The following is a 16270-nucleotide window of genomic DNA, read 5'->3' on the forward strand; positions in this document are numbered from 1 at the left end:
ACCGTGGTATATTGTTTGAACTAAGGGGAACATGAAAATTGCTCATGACAAGGTCTTTCATTTGGTACCAAAAAATTTGACATAGACCTTTGACATACTTTTTAAAGACTTTAACCTTGACTATATCTTTTGAACCATGGAGGATAGGAAAGAATCACACTTCCGAGCTACAGTTGTATGTAGTCTTCTGACAACTCTTGTTTATACTGTATTTAATTTCGGGCTTTAATTTCGTGGGGCTAAAACTTTACGATTTTTATTGTTCGGTATTTCACGATGGTTTCACAGATAAACCCCTTCGAATAGTTTGTGTTTAACCCCAAATACTTTGAACAGCACTTTGCAATGGTTTTATTTTCTCGATCGTTAATATAATTGCGAATATAATGAAAATAAAACCCAAGCAAATTATTTCCCTCTTTACAGTATATTCAGCCAATGACATAAAGAAGGTGGATCTCGCTACCATTCATAAATATTACATATGATAATATATCAGCACTGTATCTAATATATCAGCTACTAAACATCAAAGAAAAACACCACACCAGTAGACAAATGCACTAATTCATGATAAATGCTATAGTATGAAATATACTGTTGTATAGTACATGTATGTGGTATTATTCATACTCAAAATCTTTTTTCAGAACCCCTAACCACAACCACAGGTTTTGCAGAAATTGCCAATGCAATTAAGAATCTTCCCTGGTTTATTAATGGCATTGACAATATAGGTGTACAGAGAGAGGAAATTACAACTCCTGATGTTAAGGTGTCATTGAAGATCCAGTTTTTCACAAAAAGAGGTAATAGTGTGCTTCTTGTTTCTCTGTGAATCCTTGATCATAAGTGATGAGGTATCAAACAATCTAATTAAAATCAGATCCTAGAATACGCTCATAAGTGATGAGGTATCAAACAATCTAATTATAATCAGATCCTAGAATACGCTCATAAGTGATGAGGTATCAAACAATCTAATTAAAATCAGATCCTAGAATACGCTCATAAGTGATGAGGTATCAAACATAATCTAATTAAAATCAGATCCTAGAATACGCTCATAAGTGATGAGGTATCAAACAATCTAATTATAATCAGATCCTAGAATACGCTCATAAGTGATGAGGTATCAAACAATCTAATTATAATCAGATCCTAGAATATGCTCATAAGTGATGAGGTATCAAACAATCTAATTAAAATCAGATCCTAGAATACGCTCATAAGTGATGAGGTATCAAACAATCTAATTATAATCAGATCCTAGAATACGCTCATAAGTGATGAGGTATCAAACAATCTAATTATAATCAGATCCTAGAATACGCTCATAAGTGATGAGGTATCAAACAATCTAATTATAATCAGATCCTAGAATACGCTCATAAGTGATGAGGTATCAAACAATCTAATTATAATCAGATCCTAGAATACGCTCATAAGTGATGAAGTATCAAACAATCTAATTATAATCAGATCCTAGAATACGCTCATAAGTGATGAGGTATCAAACATAATCTAATTAAAATCAGATCCTAGAATACGCTCATAAGTGATGAGGTATCAAACAATCTAATTATAATCAGATCCTAGAATACGCTCACAATCGCTACAATAGGATCTGACATAACCCCATGACATGCATGACCTTTGGCTTGGAATATTCATTAGAACTATCAGCCAGTCAGATTGCGCCATACAGACAATGATGGCTATTTAGGCGGTTCCTAGCAATTCGTAAACAAATTGCTTCTCTCCCACGAAGTTTATTCCACACTGTAAAATTGTATATTCTCACATAACAAATTTTAAACTTTCGCAATAATGCTTAATCTATTCCGTTCATACAAACAACAAAACGTATGATATGAAATACACCCAAATTGAATTAATTGTGAATTCCTATTTATGTATGAATAGGGATGGGTACGATTTTAATAGTTTTCAGGATGGTTTTCTTAAATAACACGAGGAATATAACGCCAGTCAACGTAAACGATGCATTGTGACGTAGCATCTAGCTGCGATGTGTTTTCTTTCGAACCAAACAATCGCAACCATTTTCCTTAAATTGTGAACACCGACGATTTCATAGGTGACGCGCTGATTGGCTATTTTTAACATAAAGTTCACATGAACATGACCCCTAATTGGGTTGTCAGATCTTCTTATGCAGAGTATACCGCGTGGATCTAAGAAGTCTGATTTTAATTAGATTGAGGTATCAAAGAGAAGTGACTTTTAGAATGATTGGTATTAAATCATATATACCGGTATGTTATTTTTGTGATCAAGTAAATGACTCTGTATTTGGGTTACTTTATTTTGACCAGTTTTAATATCTTCATTTATGATGAGCCATTGAGCATTTATGTCATGAGTAACTTTACATGCAAGAAAGGATAGTTTTATCATTAAAGTCCTTTGTCTTGCACAGGAAATATCCCTCCTCTAGAGTACATGGTGTCTGATGGCTCTCAGGGAGAAAAGCTAGAAATACAAGTCGCAGAAGAAGTAAATGGCAAGCCAGAAGCCAACACTTTTGCTGTAGAGATGGAAGGGATCATCTCCCCTGTGTTTACACCGAATGATGATGAAAATGCTGTATGTACTGCACTGTAAAACTTCAATTTTTTCTTTAAATTGTTTAAGTTTTGAAAATCCATGAAAATGTTGTTTTTTTTAAAAGTACTTTTCTTGTCATATACTTGATTATGCCATTAAATGGTAGGTGGTAAATGGTAGGTGGTAGATCTAGATGGACTAAGCTCTTGGTGATGGAGGTCTCATAGTCTCTGCTATAAATCAAACAGCATGGCTATGAAATGTGTGGGAAACAATTCTGGTTGTTGCAAAACATAAATCTCTGTTTTTGCAGACTTTGGACAGCATTTTTAGCTCACCTTCATAGAGTTGGGGAGAACTCGTAATGCTATACCATTGGCATCCAAGTTTTTAATCTTTTTTCTAATTCTGAAGCTGTTGAAGGCCCCATCTGATCAAAACTTACCTTGTTCATAATTGTCTAGGGATAATTGTTGTTGTTTCATATGTTGAATTTGGTATAAATAGATTCAGATGCTGGTCAGGTTACAGTGTTTGAAGCAGGTTAAATTGATATTTTGAACCCTGTCACATTCTCATGTACATGTAACCTTAGGCCCTACCTGAACTTAACTTGCATGAAAGTTACATCTTGCTATGCAAGTCAGCATGTTCAGTTTGAATTGCTGAATGTAATCTGTTTTTTTTTTCTGAATGATTGAATTTTTGGGAGTAGGCTATAAAGTATTTGGATTTTAACCAAACTTTCTGGCATGTAAGTTACTTAGAGATGTTAAACAACATACATACTTCAGATCCTCACCTGTAAATATGAGACACATGTAGATCAAACCTTTAAGGGCTGTAGACTACTGAACTTGCTGTGGGTGCTGAGTTTGACGTAATTGTTTCTTTTTAATAGACAAGTAACAAAGATAATGCAGTGCTCTTCTTTACATTTGATTCTTTAATAATAATAATAATAAGACCTTTATTTAACCAGGATTACATATTTAGCGATAACGCTAGTTTTCAATATGGTCCTGCATATAACATACATACAGACATATATTAGTAAAATAAACACAGATTAAAAGAAGTAGAATACATATAAACTTAAGAAATAATTATGAATGTAAGATAAATAGAATACAAAATGAAGCTTAAAAAGTATGGTGATAATCTCTAAGATAATTTCTCTTAAAACACGCAACACTCGTTGAGTTTCTTATGTTTTGACTCAAGGCATTCCACACTGTGCTCCCTGAAATGCTGAAAGATCTTCTATAATATTCTGTTTTTGCCCTGGGTATATACAAAATATTTGAATAAGAATTTCTAGTTTGCCTCTGACTGACTTCTGATACATATTTAAAAACATTTAAATAATCTGGCATTAAACCATGTAAAACTTTATACACTAAAATGACTTTTCTATAGACAAAGTAATCTGATAGAGGCAACCAGTTAAGTTCTGTAAACATGACATTAGATGGTGTTTCAAAATTTCTGATGTTAAGAATTACCCTTGCAGCTCGTTTTTGCAATATAAAAAGCTTATTCACATTTTCAGCATTTCTTGGATTGCTCCATATAGTACAACAATATGTAAAATGTGGAAAAATCATAGTATTAAAAATCTTCAGCAGCGCATCGTTTGACATAAAATATCTTATTCTTCTTAAAATGCCAATTCTCTTGGAAATCTTGTTCATAAGTGATTCTATATGACTTTTCCAGGACAAAGTTTCATCAATAATAATACCAAGTAATTTTGACTCCTGAACACATTCTATGACATGGTTATTTACCACTAAATTTAATTTTCGATACTTTGATAATTTTTGTGCCGATCCAATAAGCATACATTGAGTTTTAGACAGGTTTAAGCTTAATTTATTTTCCTTAATCCACATTATACTGCGCTGAAGATCTTCATACATCTTTGACTCAATATTTTCCACTGACTTATCTGTTACATCTTGTGAAGTATCATCTGCATACATATTTACATGAGAATGTTTCAGTGCTTGTGGATAGTCATTAATATACAGGATAAAAAACAATGGGCCTAAAATAGAGCCTTGCGGAACTCCAATGGTTACATTTCTTTCCTCCGATAAATTGCCTTTCCAAATAACTCTCTGTGTACGATTTGTTAGATATGATTTAAACCATTCAAAAGTATCATTGCATATGCCAAATGACTTGAGTTTGTGTAATAAAACCTTGTGATTTATAGTGTCAAATGCTTTCCGTAAGTCTATAAAAATTACACCAGTAAGTTTACCTTCATCAATATTTTTAAGCCATCTATCTACTAGAGAAATAAGAGTACTTTCACATGAGTGTTTTGGCCTAAAACCAGACTGACAATCTGTAATTAGAGAATTTACTGACAAATACTCATAAAATGAATTAAAAACATGCCTTTCTAAAATTTTGCTCACACAAGGTAAAATGGATACAGGCCGATAATTATTAACTAGACATTCATCCCCTGATTTAAAAAGTGGTACAACTCGTGCCTTTTTCCAGTCATCTGCACAAGTACATGAAGATATAGAATAGTTGAAAATATATGCAAGAATATCACATACACTGTTTGATGAAAGTTTTAGAAGTTTGACAGAGATACCATCCAAACCTGTTGCCTTTGATGCAGACATACATTTTATCTCATTTTCAATAAATTCTGCAGTTATACCTGGTATTGTATAAGAATTTTTAGGCATTTGTTCTTCAACTGTAGGTAAAGTGTCATCAAAATGTTTTCCTAGCTCATGACCAATGTTACAAAAGTAATTATTAAAACATTCGGCAATATCCTTTGTATCTTTAAAAATTACGTTATTGTCCTTAAGAAATGTACAGTTTGTATTCGTTTTCTTAGATGGTAAGAATTGCCTAAGTTTGTCCCACATGTCCTTGGGCTTGTTTTCTGCCTGGGAAATTGCTTCCTCAACAAATGCATGTTTTGCCTCCCTGATCTTTTTCGTCACCCTGTTTCTTGATGCTCTGTATAGGTTCCACGCGTGATCATCATTACTCTGTGTCGCCTTTTTAAAGAGGTGTTCACGACAGTGCATTTCTGTAAGTATGTCATCGTTTATCCATTCTTCTGAACGTGAGTTAATTCTTCTTTCTTTTAGAGGAATGTGTTTATCCACCACTTCAAAAAATTTAGAATAAAAGAATTGCCACATAGTATCAATATCCACCATTTCATATATGGGACTCCAGTCAATAGTGTTTAGTTCTTCTTGAAAACTGCTCTCATTTAAGTTTTTAAAATTTCTATATTTAATATGAACGTGACTGTTTGCACCGGCTCTAATTTTACCATTTACAGCGTAAATCAAGTTGTGGTCACTTAATCCTATTGGGAATACTCCTGATGAAGAAAACTTATCCGGACTATTTACATAAATATGGTCAATTAAAGTACTGGAGTCTTTAGTCTCACGTGTAGGGTTTTTTATCAGTTGCTGAAATCCAATGTTTTTCATGATAGTCTTTAAACGCTTTGTCTTGTACTCATCCACATTGAAATCGCCCATAATTAGAATATCTTTGTGTTCTGCTATTAGTTGTTCAATCCGCCCCTCAAACTTCTCTAACCAATCTACTGTTGAATCTGGAGGTCGATAAGATAAAGCACAGGATGTCTTAGTCGACTGCCCAATAGAAATCACAAATTCAAGCATTTCCAAATCATCCATGATTTTTATGTTTGTAATGGTAAATTTTTCTTTAATGTAGACTAATATTCCACCCCCATTCCGGTTTCTATCCCTCCTCAGAATTCTGTAACCATTCATTGATATTTCAGAATTTTCTATTTTGTTGTCCAATTTACTTTCAGTCAAGGCCAGAACATCAAATGCACCTTTACGTAGCATTATTTTGATTTGATCCAATTTACTTAAAATTCCTCTCACATTCAAGTGTGCATATAAAATTCCCTTAGGTACAGTTTCCAAAAATTTCTCAAGAGATAGGTCAACATTAAAGCCAGTTGAAATTTCACTTATACAAGAGTCACACAGCCATTCTACCTGATTAGGAATTTCCATGGTTTGGGTTGTAGTTTTCACTACCTGATTACATCCAATACAGTGAGCATTTATGGTCTGTTGAGCTCCTTCTGGTCCTGGGTTTAAATGGACATCGTTTGATAAAAGTAGACATAAAAATCCTATATAGTGAGTAGTCCTCACAGAACTTCTTGATTTCGTTGAATGCTCCATAGATAAACTTCTTGTTAAAATTTCACGTCCAAAACAACATAACTTTGAATTCAAAATAGGCCATCTAAATCCTGGTGTATAAGTAAAATCCTCCTCTAACTCTTGGAAGAATAAAACGGTAGAAATTTGTTTAAAAGCCAGATAAACTAGGAGAGGTGTTAACACACATCTGACCACGGTGGCCATCTTGGAAAAAAAAAAAAAAAAAAAAAAAAAAAAAAAAACAATTGTACATATTACATACTTCGACCATATGTATGCTATAAAATTATGATATATATGTATGTATCTAGGGATGTATTCTAAATTCAAGGTTTAAAAATGGTGGATATGACCAACATTTTCTTGATAAGTAATGGAGTTTAAATTCTTGTTGCATGTCATTTTTTAAACACCCATCATGTATGGTATGGTATGGTGCAGTTCATTTGCCTGTCATCACTTTGTGGATCAGATGAAAACAGTTTAAGACAAAGATCATAAACTTGGTACACTTACTCCCCAAGATTAGAGTAAGAAGCATATTGTTTTTCAAAGTAATAGGTCAAAGGTCAAGGTCAAACTTACAATGGTAATTTTATAGGCACAAAGACTGTTTAGATTATCACATTTTATTATATGCTTTGCTGTACATGTTAAAGATGACCCATGGATATGCTGTTCAGGGTAGGAGATGGCCTATTTACTCATGCCCTGCTATTTGCAAATGCACTTCGATTCCAACTTGCACATTTTCATAATTTTACAAGAATTGCATTACCCTGCTACATGTATTTGCAAGTGCACTTTGATTCTGACCTACATCATTCTAAGATTTGTATTATGGGCATACTTATGGAATTTGATTTTAATTTTCATGGTACAAGTTGTCTTGAATCTGACTTGTGTATTGGTATTATCAAGCAATGATTTAGACAATGACTCTTAAAGTTTGAACTTTCACTTGTTCAATCTTAAGGTGAAGGTAACATCTTAATGTAACACTAAGGTCAAATTATTAAGTCTCTAAGCCACAATTTTCACAAACACTTCTTGTTCATCGCAAGTTATGATTTATCATTCATGAAGAAGGGGAAATCATCATGCTTTAGTCCACTAAAATAATTCCTACCTGTTATTTTGGTATCTGATATTTAATTTTATTTGACAGATTATAAATAAAATAGGTCAGATGTTCACTACCAGATGCCCCAGATTCTTGGGAGAGACAGGTGTGTTCCACAATAAATATGAGAGTAACAACATTGTGGACGGGGATTGGATAGATGACCAGGAAGCTTTCTGTGGGAAAGGATTTGTCAAGAACCCCAAGTACCTTTACAATAACGTCAATGGATTGTATTTGGGATCAGCTGTGAATACAGTGAGTATTTGGATGTTTTTCGTTGTATGTGTCTGCCAAATAGTGTTCTTGTAAGCAAGATAATGCAAAAAAATAATAATAAAAATTTTTGTGGATTTCTTAAAAATATTTTACCAAATTTGTTAGTCGATCTATTGAGGAGTGGTAGCTGGCAACAAGTGATTGTAACTGGCAATTAGTGATTGAAACTGGCAATAAACGGTTTGTGTTGAGAGATTTTAGGGAATGAGCTAGGATAGATCCAGTTTTAGTGGGTAACGTAGAATGATTAGTCTTGATGGAGTTTTGAACACCTTGTTTGTTATTTTCCAAGTAAAATGTAGTTGGGGGTTACTGTGTCTAAGACACACATTCACTCCATCTAGTTTGTCTGTGCTAATGCTTAAAATGATCTTCAGGTATGCAGTTTGTGTATTTCAAGTTGGGAGATGGAGGGAGGGATATTTTATTATCAATTCTAGACTAGGAGATCCAATTTATGTGATCTACATTCAATTTTGATATATTAATCTTTGTTACTGTGGAATCATTTAAATTTATGAGGATGAGGGGGGGGGGGGGGGGGGGGGGCAATTTTTGTGGATAATATGGAGATTTTAGTTTCGTTGGGATGTAATTTTGTGGGTATTGTTTCTGTACATTCAGAAATTGTGTATTTTGTTGTAGTTAGAAATTTGCGGGATATGTGTACCCATGGAATCCACAAATATTGAGCCTTCAAAAATAATGATTCCACATGATAAATATTACAACTATGAGGAACTATACATGTACATGGACATACTTATTTTTCTCTGCCATATAAACCTATGTCAAACCTTTGTTTATTACTGAAGAAAATGAACAAGAAAGACATGATCAAAAGAAAACACAAAAAAAAACATAATCCCCCCCCCCCCCCAAAAATCCCACCCACCATTGACATTACAATATATTGCCAGTAAAATCAATTTGGGTTGGTATGTTTTGGATGAGGTGAAGGAATTTCTTTTTATTCCTTTGCAATTCATTGCAAGAGGGGATACACGCGTAATGGGAATGTTTCTGTAACACTGAACTTGTAGACACTCTATACATCACATCTCTTGCTTGATTGATTTCAAACTTCACATATAGCTTTGTCATCAACAGAGGAAGAATTCTATTGATTTTGGGTTCAAAGGTCAAGGTCGCTATGGGCCTTCATAGAAAAGCTTGTAGACACTGTGAGGAGATATGTCCCGCACTGTAGAACTATTGTTTGAACTTTTGTTAAACTCATTTTTAGTTCACCTGAGCTGAAGGCTCAAGTGAGCTTTTCTTATCGAAATTTGTCCGTTGTCCGTCATCAAAGATTTACATGGGAATATATAGGGAAAATCTTTAAAAATCTTCTTCTCAAGAACCATTGTGCCAGAAAAGTTTACATTTACACAAAAGCTTCCTAATATAATGCAGATTCAAGCACAGGGGCTTCTTATCCATTTTGTTCTCAATCTATATATATATATATATACATATATATATATATATCTTTATGTATAGATTGAGAACAAAATGGATAAGAAGCCCTTGTGATTCAAGTTTTTTTAAACCATGGCCCCTGAGGGTAGGGTGGGGCCACAATAGGGGATCAAAGTTTTACATAGAAATATATAGGAAAAATCTTTAAAAATCTTCTTCTCAAGAACCATTTGGCCAGAGGAGTTTATATTTACAAGAAAGCTTCCTGTCATAGTGCAGATTCAAGTTTGTAAACATCGTGGCCTCTGGGGGTAGGGTGGGACCACAAAAGGGGATCAAAGTTTTACATAGAAATATATAGTGAAAATCTTTAGAAATCTTCTCAAGAACCACAGTGGGCCAGAAAAGTTTACATTTACATGAAAGCTTCCTGACATAGTAGAGATTCAAATTTGTAAAAATCATGCCTCCCCCAAGGTTGTGTTGGGGCCACAATAGCAATCAAAGTTTTACATGTGAACATGTAGCGAACATGTAGGGAAAATCCTTAAATATGGGCCAAGGTGACTCCGGTAAGTGATATGGCCCATGGGCCTCTTGTTTAAGTAAACCCTATCTAGCAAGCAGTAATTAGTGATCACAGAACATATTTTTCACATTTAGAAATGTGTATTTAAAATTTATGATTGTGTTGCTATTAATGTCATTGTAGATGTGTATTGCTTACCATGGAGCCATACAAAATTCATTGACTGTAAAATACTCCTATTCAGATGAGAATATGGTTGTGATTGAAAATCAGTATTTGACCTCCACCATCAGCATTGGAGAAGAATCAGATGTGTAAGTTCAAAGGCAGAACACTAGGAATAGTGCAAGGTCAAATAACAGGATGCTCATCGACCTAGTACATTGTTAAAAATAGGTTATTCACAATATACTGTAAATGTATTACATTTTGCTGTGTATTCTATTTAGCGCCTTTGGCGGAACGCAGCTTCCGCTAAATCAAGTACATTGCTAAATGCCATCCGTAAATCTAGATGTTTAAAGTAATTCAGGAATGCGCTAAATCAAATCTACGCTAACTTGTTGAAAAAACGATTTCCGCCAAATATCGTACACGCCAAATATAATACGTTTACAGTATATCATATAATTTTTTGTCATGGAGAAACTTTTTATAAATGTTTTATAGTTTGGAAGACAAAATGGCTATATACGTATAATTACGACTTTAAATATAGTAGATGTTTCATTGGTAGTTTATCTTAATCATGTCATTGAGATATTGCAATGTCTGTTATATGTCTTGATTGTTCATAGCTTTGAGTAACCTTACTAAATTCATCTCCTTGTGCAGAGGAAGTGAAGAAATTAGATAACTTGTATGACATTTCGTCAAAGTAAATTATGATGTCCTAGTGGTTTGTTGCTGGGCTGTTTTTAACCAAAGAAATAGGAAAAATTGATAGTATTTGGCATTGGAAATGGTACTGTTTATCGGTATCAGTTATATAAGGGAGAAAACGCACTGTTTTGTATGAAAGTGAAACCTTGGAACAAGGAACATTATTGAAATAATTATTTCTAATAATTCTCAGAAATCTTTTTTATGACAGGAACCATAAACGTAAACTAGAATATTTGTGATGCTTATATATGTAGTAACGTGTAGGCGTATCTTGGTGTACATACATGTATCATGGTCATGGCCAAATAATTATTTGAACAAGGCCATGATCATTACAAAAAAGGTTAATTGTCTAGGATATAATTTTATTGTATATCAGTCCAATGGAAAAGCCATATAGACAAATAGGTTAAGTTGAGATCCTGGGAGATAAAAAGAATTTGAAATTCTCATTATGGCTGTAACAATGTACAGATATATAGTGTATATTTTCCAAATGTAACAGGAAGGGAAAAGTGTTTGCTGGGCTTGAGCTCAAACCTGTGACCTCCATGAACCGTGCAGTTGCTGATACCAAATGAGCTGATGGACCGACCCTCCTGCAGATATTCCCTTTTACTATATATATTCCATGTTGTATTCATGCAGTTGTTATTTTTGTGATTGATAGATGGAAATACACCTGCATTAACATGCTGACGGCACTTACTAATCATGTTAGTAATGGGCAACTGTTCAAACTACACAGTATCATGGTTAAAAGGGCTGGAGATGTATTTATAGATGAAGTATATATTGGAAATGGACAAAGTACAACAGATCTAGGTTTGAAGATAATTATTCAACTTCCATATTTTAGTCAATGTGTTTTCATTGCTAGAATTAAAGTATAGTTATTCTTTAAAGTAATTCTTAAATGTGCTTTCATAATCTTATGTTAAATTTGAATTTTTTTGTTTGAAGCCAGACCTCGAAATAAAGTGAAGTCCAATTTTTGCCCACAAATGTGGTTATAGAATGGATTCCTGTGAATTGCATATCAACAAAACTTCTTGTCAAAATTGCTGAAACTTCAGTGTCACCAATGATAGATATCTCTTATATCTTGGTGTGTATTTGGTGATTTATTCTCATTAAAGATTATCTTACAGAGAATGTCAACTTGCTTCGCCTTAAACCAGTGCGGCCCAATGGTCAGAAGATTCACTATATCCAAGGAGCAGTCACCACAGTTGGCTCGCTGTATAGTGTGGAGATCACTTTCATACCCCTTGAATGTGGACATGACTTTCCTCTGTTTAGCGTTGTCACAGAACAGGTTGGAAATGATAATCTTTCTCTTTATGATTGGATATTAGTAACAAAGAGCATATAATTTTGTATGAAATAAAAAATATCTTAAGTTTACTGTATTGTGTGAATTTTGTCAATTCTCATGTTTTTTATTCAAAGACCAATGGCCTGTTGGTGACTGTGACGCGGCAGAGTGCAGCCTCGCCCCCAATCACAGGGACCTTCACGCTGTCCTTCAAGGGAGATGAATCTGTTGGTAAGTAGGTAGAGAGTGTACAGAATGAAGTGATATTATCCATCTGTAACCCCTTGTTGTAGCAACATTATTGATAGAAGTCTTGCCTTTTATGATATTTCATAGATGAAGATAAGTCACCACAGGTACTGAGGTGACCTATTGTAGTGTGTGTCCAGTAGTTATCATGTGTTAAAATTTGATTTTGAACATTTTATGATTTTTTAAATTGTATGGTAAATGTTGCACAGAATTGGGATGTAGTTTTCAGAATTTTACTATTTTTACAATTTTTAATTTATGTACTCTTGGAATCTTGTACCTAAACTATTGTGAAATTCTTGTTCCATTGGGCAGGGGTTCATGATCCAGGATGGGGCTCTATGTATCATTTTATTGTAAATTAATTAAATCTTTAAATCTTCTTTTTAACTCATTAACATGCAATGAGCAGAAAAAAACCAAGTTGATAGTTATATAATGAGCAAGGAGGCTTCTACCAAAAGTATGGAATTCATGACGACTGTTTAATCAGGGACCAAGCGCTAGGGTTTGGTTTACATGCACATGTATAATAGAAAGTTGTCACCCAATCGTCTCTTGTTGATGCAGATAACTTATATGTGACTCTGTATTACTTGTAGGTGTCTTGTTTAGATTTAAATTGTTAGCGGGAATGTTATTTAGTTTTACAGAATCTGTTCTCATCAAATTATTGAATTTCCCTAATTTCAGCAATTACTCCCTCTGTAACTGGGAAGCAGTTAAAGGAGGTTCTGATGTCAAGTGTACCCACGATGGGGGAAATCTACACCTATAAGCATGGAGACTGTGCAAACTTTGACCTCAGCGTGGCATTTTTGTCAATTCCAGGTGACCAGGATACAATCCAGGTAATACTAGAGTGGGTAGATATAAGATCTTTTTGTCATGAGAGAGAGAGAGAGAGAGAGAGCACAAATAATACAAGAATGGACATGTTGTTTTTTTTCAGTTTACAAACCAGTTGTCAGGGTTAGATGTTACAATGGAAGTAGTTACAGTGGCAAATGGAGGTTTGACCTTTGATCCAATTCAAGGAGACATGCTACATAGTTACAGTACATCGCCTCAGGTTACAGCCTTTGTCAATGAAATACCTACACGATGTAGTGCAGCAACCGACCCCCCAGGGTGCTCGTTTCAATGGTCTGTTACAAGTACCCCTGTCATCCAAAGCTGCTCTTCCTCAGGAGGCAAGTTGCTGTTACTGATATCCAATTTAAAGAGTTAACATTCTGTTCTCTAAATTTTTACACACCTTGTCATGCCGTGGAGATTATAAAGATTGGAAGCACTTTGTTTTTGGTCTGTCCAATTTTTTTTATATATTTTGCAATTTGAACATTGGTCATGACATTTTAACTTAAATATGAAATTCATATTTGGTGAACTCAAAGGTCAAGGTCAAAGCTATTTGATTGATGAAGGTAATGTTAGTCATCAAGGTCAAATTTGAATGTGGCCACACTCATGGGTTTTGTGGTTCACAAACACAACTTGTATCAAGAATGTAAAATGTACTAAATTTGATAATTGAATTGCTATTAGTGATATCATAGTGACTTAAAAAAAAAATCTTAGTTGATAACAGACTGTGCTTTTAAAATGTAAAAATACTAAATATTTTTTTTATTGTACATTACAGTTCCTGTTCAGCTTACAATATCTGGAAGTGAATTCTCAGCAAATTTAGCAGAGAACACAGTGACTATAGCAGGAGTGGCATGTGTTGTCACCTCCTCTTCTGCAGTACAGATTATCTGCAGCCCCAGTCAGGTACCTGCAGGAACCCACACAATAGAAGTCAAAGTAGTGGGCAAAGGAAAAGCTGCCATGGTATCAGGGGTTATATGTGAATTTGTGTCCACTATGACCATTACTTCTGTGAATCCTGCTTCATGTAGCGTTGGGGGTGAGAATTGGGACCTATTGTTTATTTATGATTTACACATTTAACTTTTGTCCTTTTTTTGTAATTACAGTGTTACCTTGTTATATCGCCAGCTTTTGTCCCACGCTATTTTTGCGTTATATCGAGGGTGACATTATGAAGAGTTTGGTAATTTTAGTTCATTGAAAAATAATGTGGTTGATTATCGTCCTTTTATTGTCGTCCACATATGACGAGATATCTAAATGCATGAAATTGGTTTGCTTTACTTCTTAAAACTTTCTTTAAAAGTGCATATTCTGCGCTTTTGCATTTGTAAAACACGCAAGTATATCTACAATAATTTCATTTGTGTCATGGTAGGTTCTACGCTGATTGAATAGGTTGAGTGGTTGACAAACACACATTTAATAGCTCTTAACTTTTTTTCTGGAACACAGAAATATGATGTCGCACACCTAAATACACACAAAAGTCACATGGTATACGAAATTTTCAGCAGTTGATAGCAAGTCTCATCGTATAGAGATTTGGATAGTGTGCAAACGAAAATTGTCGGAAGTTTGCAGCCGATAGTAGTTTTGTTTCTCAGTTGTTCATGAGTAGGCAATACTACTGGACAGTATCAGAGACAATTTTTAATAGAGTATGTTCAAGTTATTATCGCAATTACCTATGCTTACCTGTTTTCATGACAGGCACTTAATTTGATTTTGCTCTGATTCACTGGAGCAGACTAATTATGTATAATTAGGGCTTCTGATCCCCGATGATTGGCATTGCTATCGGGGGATTTAGAAAGGCACTTTGACCTCTTGGACATGAAAACAGGTTGCGGATGGCGATAGGTGAGGTTGGCGTTATATCGGGGTGTTTAGTGTGTATGGAAATCTGTTCTACACATTTCGATGGCGGTATGCGGGGATAGCAATATAACGAGTGGCAATTTACCGAGGTAACACTGTATTGCTAATCAAGTCCATAATTTCATTCTACCTATGACCTACTAACAAATTCACCGTCTGGATTTTGGGAATTTCATTCATTCTAACAACACTTACTTGAAATAAAAAGAAAACCAGTTGTGAGCAATGATCATGTCAACCTTATTGGTACTAAATTTCTTAACTTTGATATGGAATTTGATTTGGTTAATCATGATATTCTTATTAAAAAGTTGAAATGATACAATATTCATCCAATGGCAATAGATTTAAATTAATTAAACTTGTTTAAGTCATATTTATTTTAACAGAAAATGGGTTGGTTGTCTTCCAATACTTTATCTATCACAGGAGGGGGTACCACAGGGTTCTATTTTGGAACCTTTATTATTTTTATGTTAAAAGTATTTTATTGATCTACCAGGATTGTTTATTAAACATTGTCACCTACATCTTTTTGCATATGATGGAACTTTGCATGCCAGTGATAGGAATTTATTGTCTGTTGAGAATTTACCTAAAATGACATTTGCAAAGTTGAAATTTGGGGTTCACAGAACCAGATGATTTTGAATCCACCTAAAACAAAACACATGCTCATGGGTACACTTCAAAGAAAAATCAAAATCAAATTCACAAATATTCAATATTAAAATTTCTGATCATCCTATTGAAAGTGTTTGTTGGGGTTCATCTGGAAAGTAAACTTCAGTTCACTATGCATATAAACTGTTCCTTCAAAAGTACATCTTTTTAAAAGAATAAAGAAATTTTGTACTCTTCCTACCAAAATAACATCTTTATCATGTTATCTTTACCAAAATAACATCTTTATCATGCTTATG

General features: G+C 34.1%; 1 protein-coding gene across 1 annotated transcript in view; it reads left to right on the forward strand.

Moving 5' to 3' along the window:
• The first annotated feature begins 2531 nt into the window (after positions 1-2531).
• The window catches only part of LOC125680831 (fibrocystin-L-like), a 61142-nt gene continuing 47403 nt past the window's right edge, over positions 2532-16270 (forward strand). The window contains exons 1-9 of the mRNA XM_056154577.1: positions 2532-2610; positions 7951-8163; positions 10319-10449; positions 11691-11845; positions 12172-12338; positions 12473-12569; positions 13284-13441; positions 13543-13783; positions 14236-14502. Of these exons, the coding sequence (XP_056010552.1) occupies positions 2560-2610; positions 7951-8163; positions 10319-10449; positions 11691-11845; positions 12172-12338; positions 12473-12569; positions 13284-13441; positions 13543-13783; positions 14236-14502 (1480 nt within the window). The 5' untranslated portion in view covers positions 2532-2559. The remainder of the gene's footprint in view (positions 2611-7950; positions 8164-10318; positions 10450-11690; positions 11846-12171; positions 12339-12472; positions 12570-13283; positions 13442-13542; positions 13784-14235; positions 14503-16270) is intronic.

This window comes from Ostrea edulis, chromosome 2 (assembly GCF_947568905.1).
Source record: "Ostrea edulis chromosome 2, xbOstEdul1.1, whole genome shotgun sequence".
NCBI lineage: Eukaryota > Metazoa > Mollusca > Bivalvia > Ostreida > Ostreidae > Ostrea > Ostrea edulis.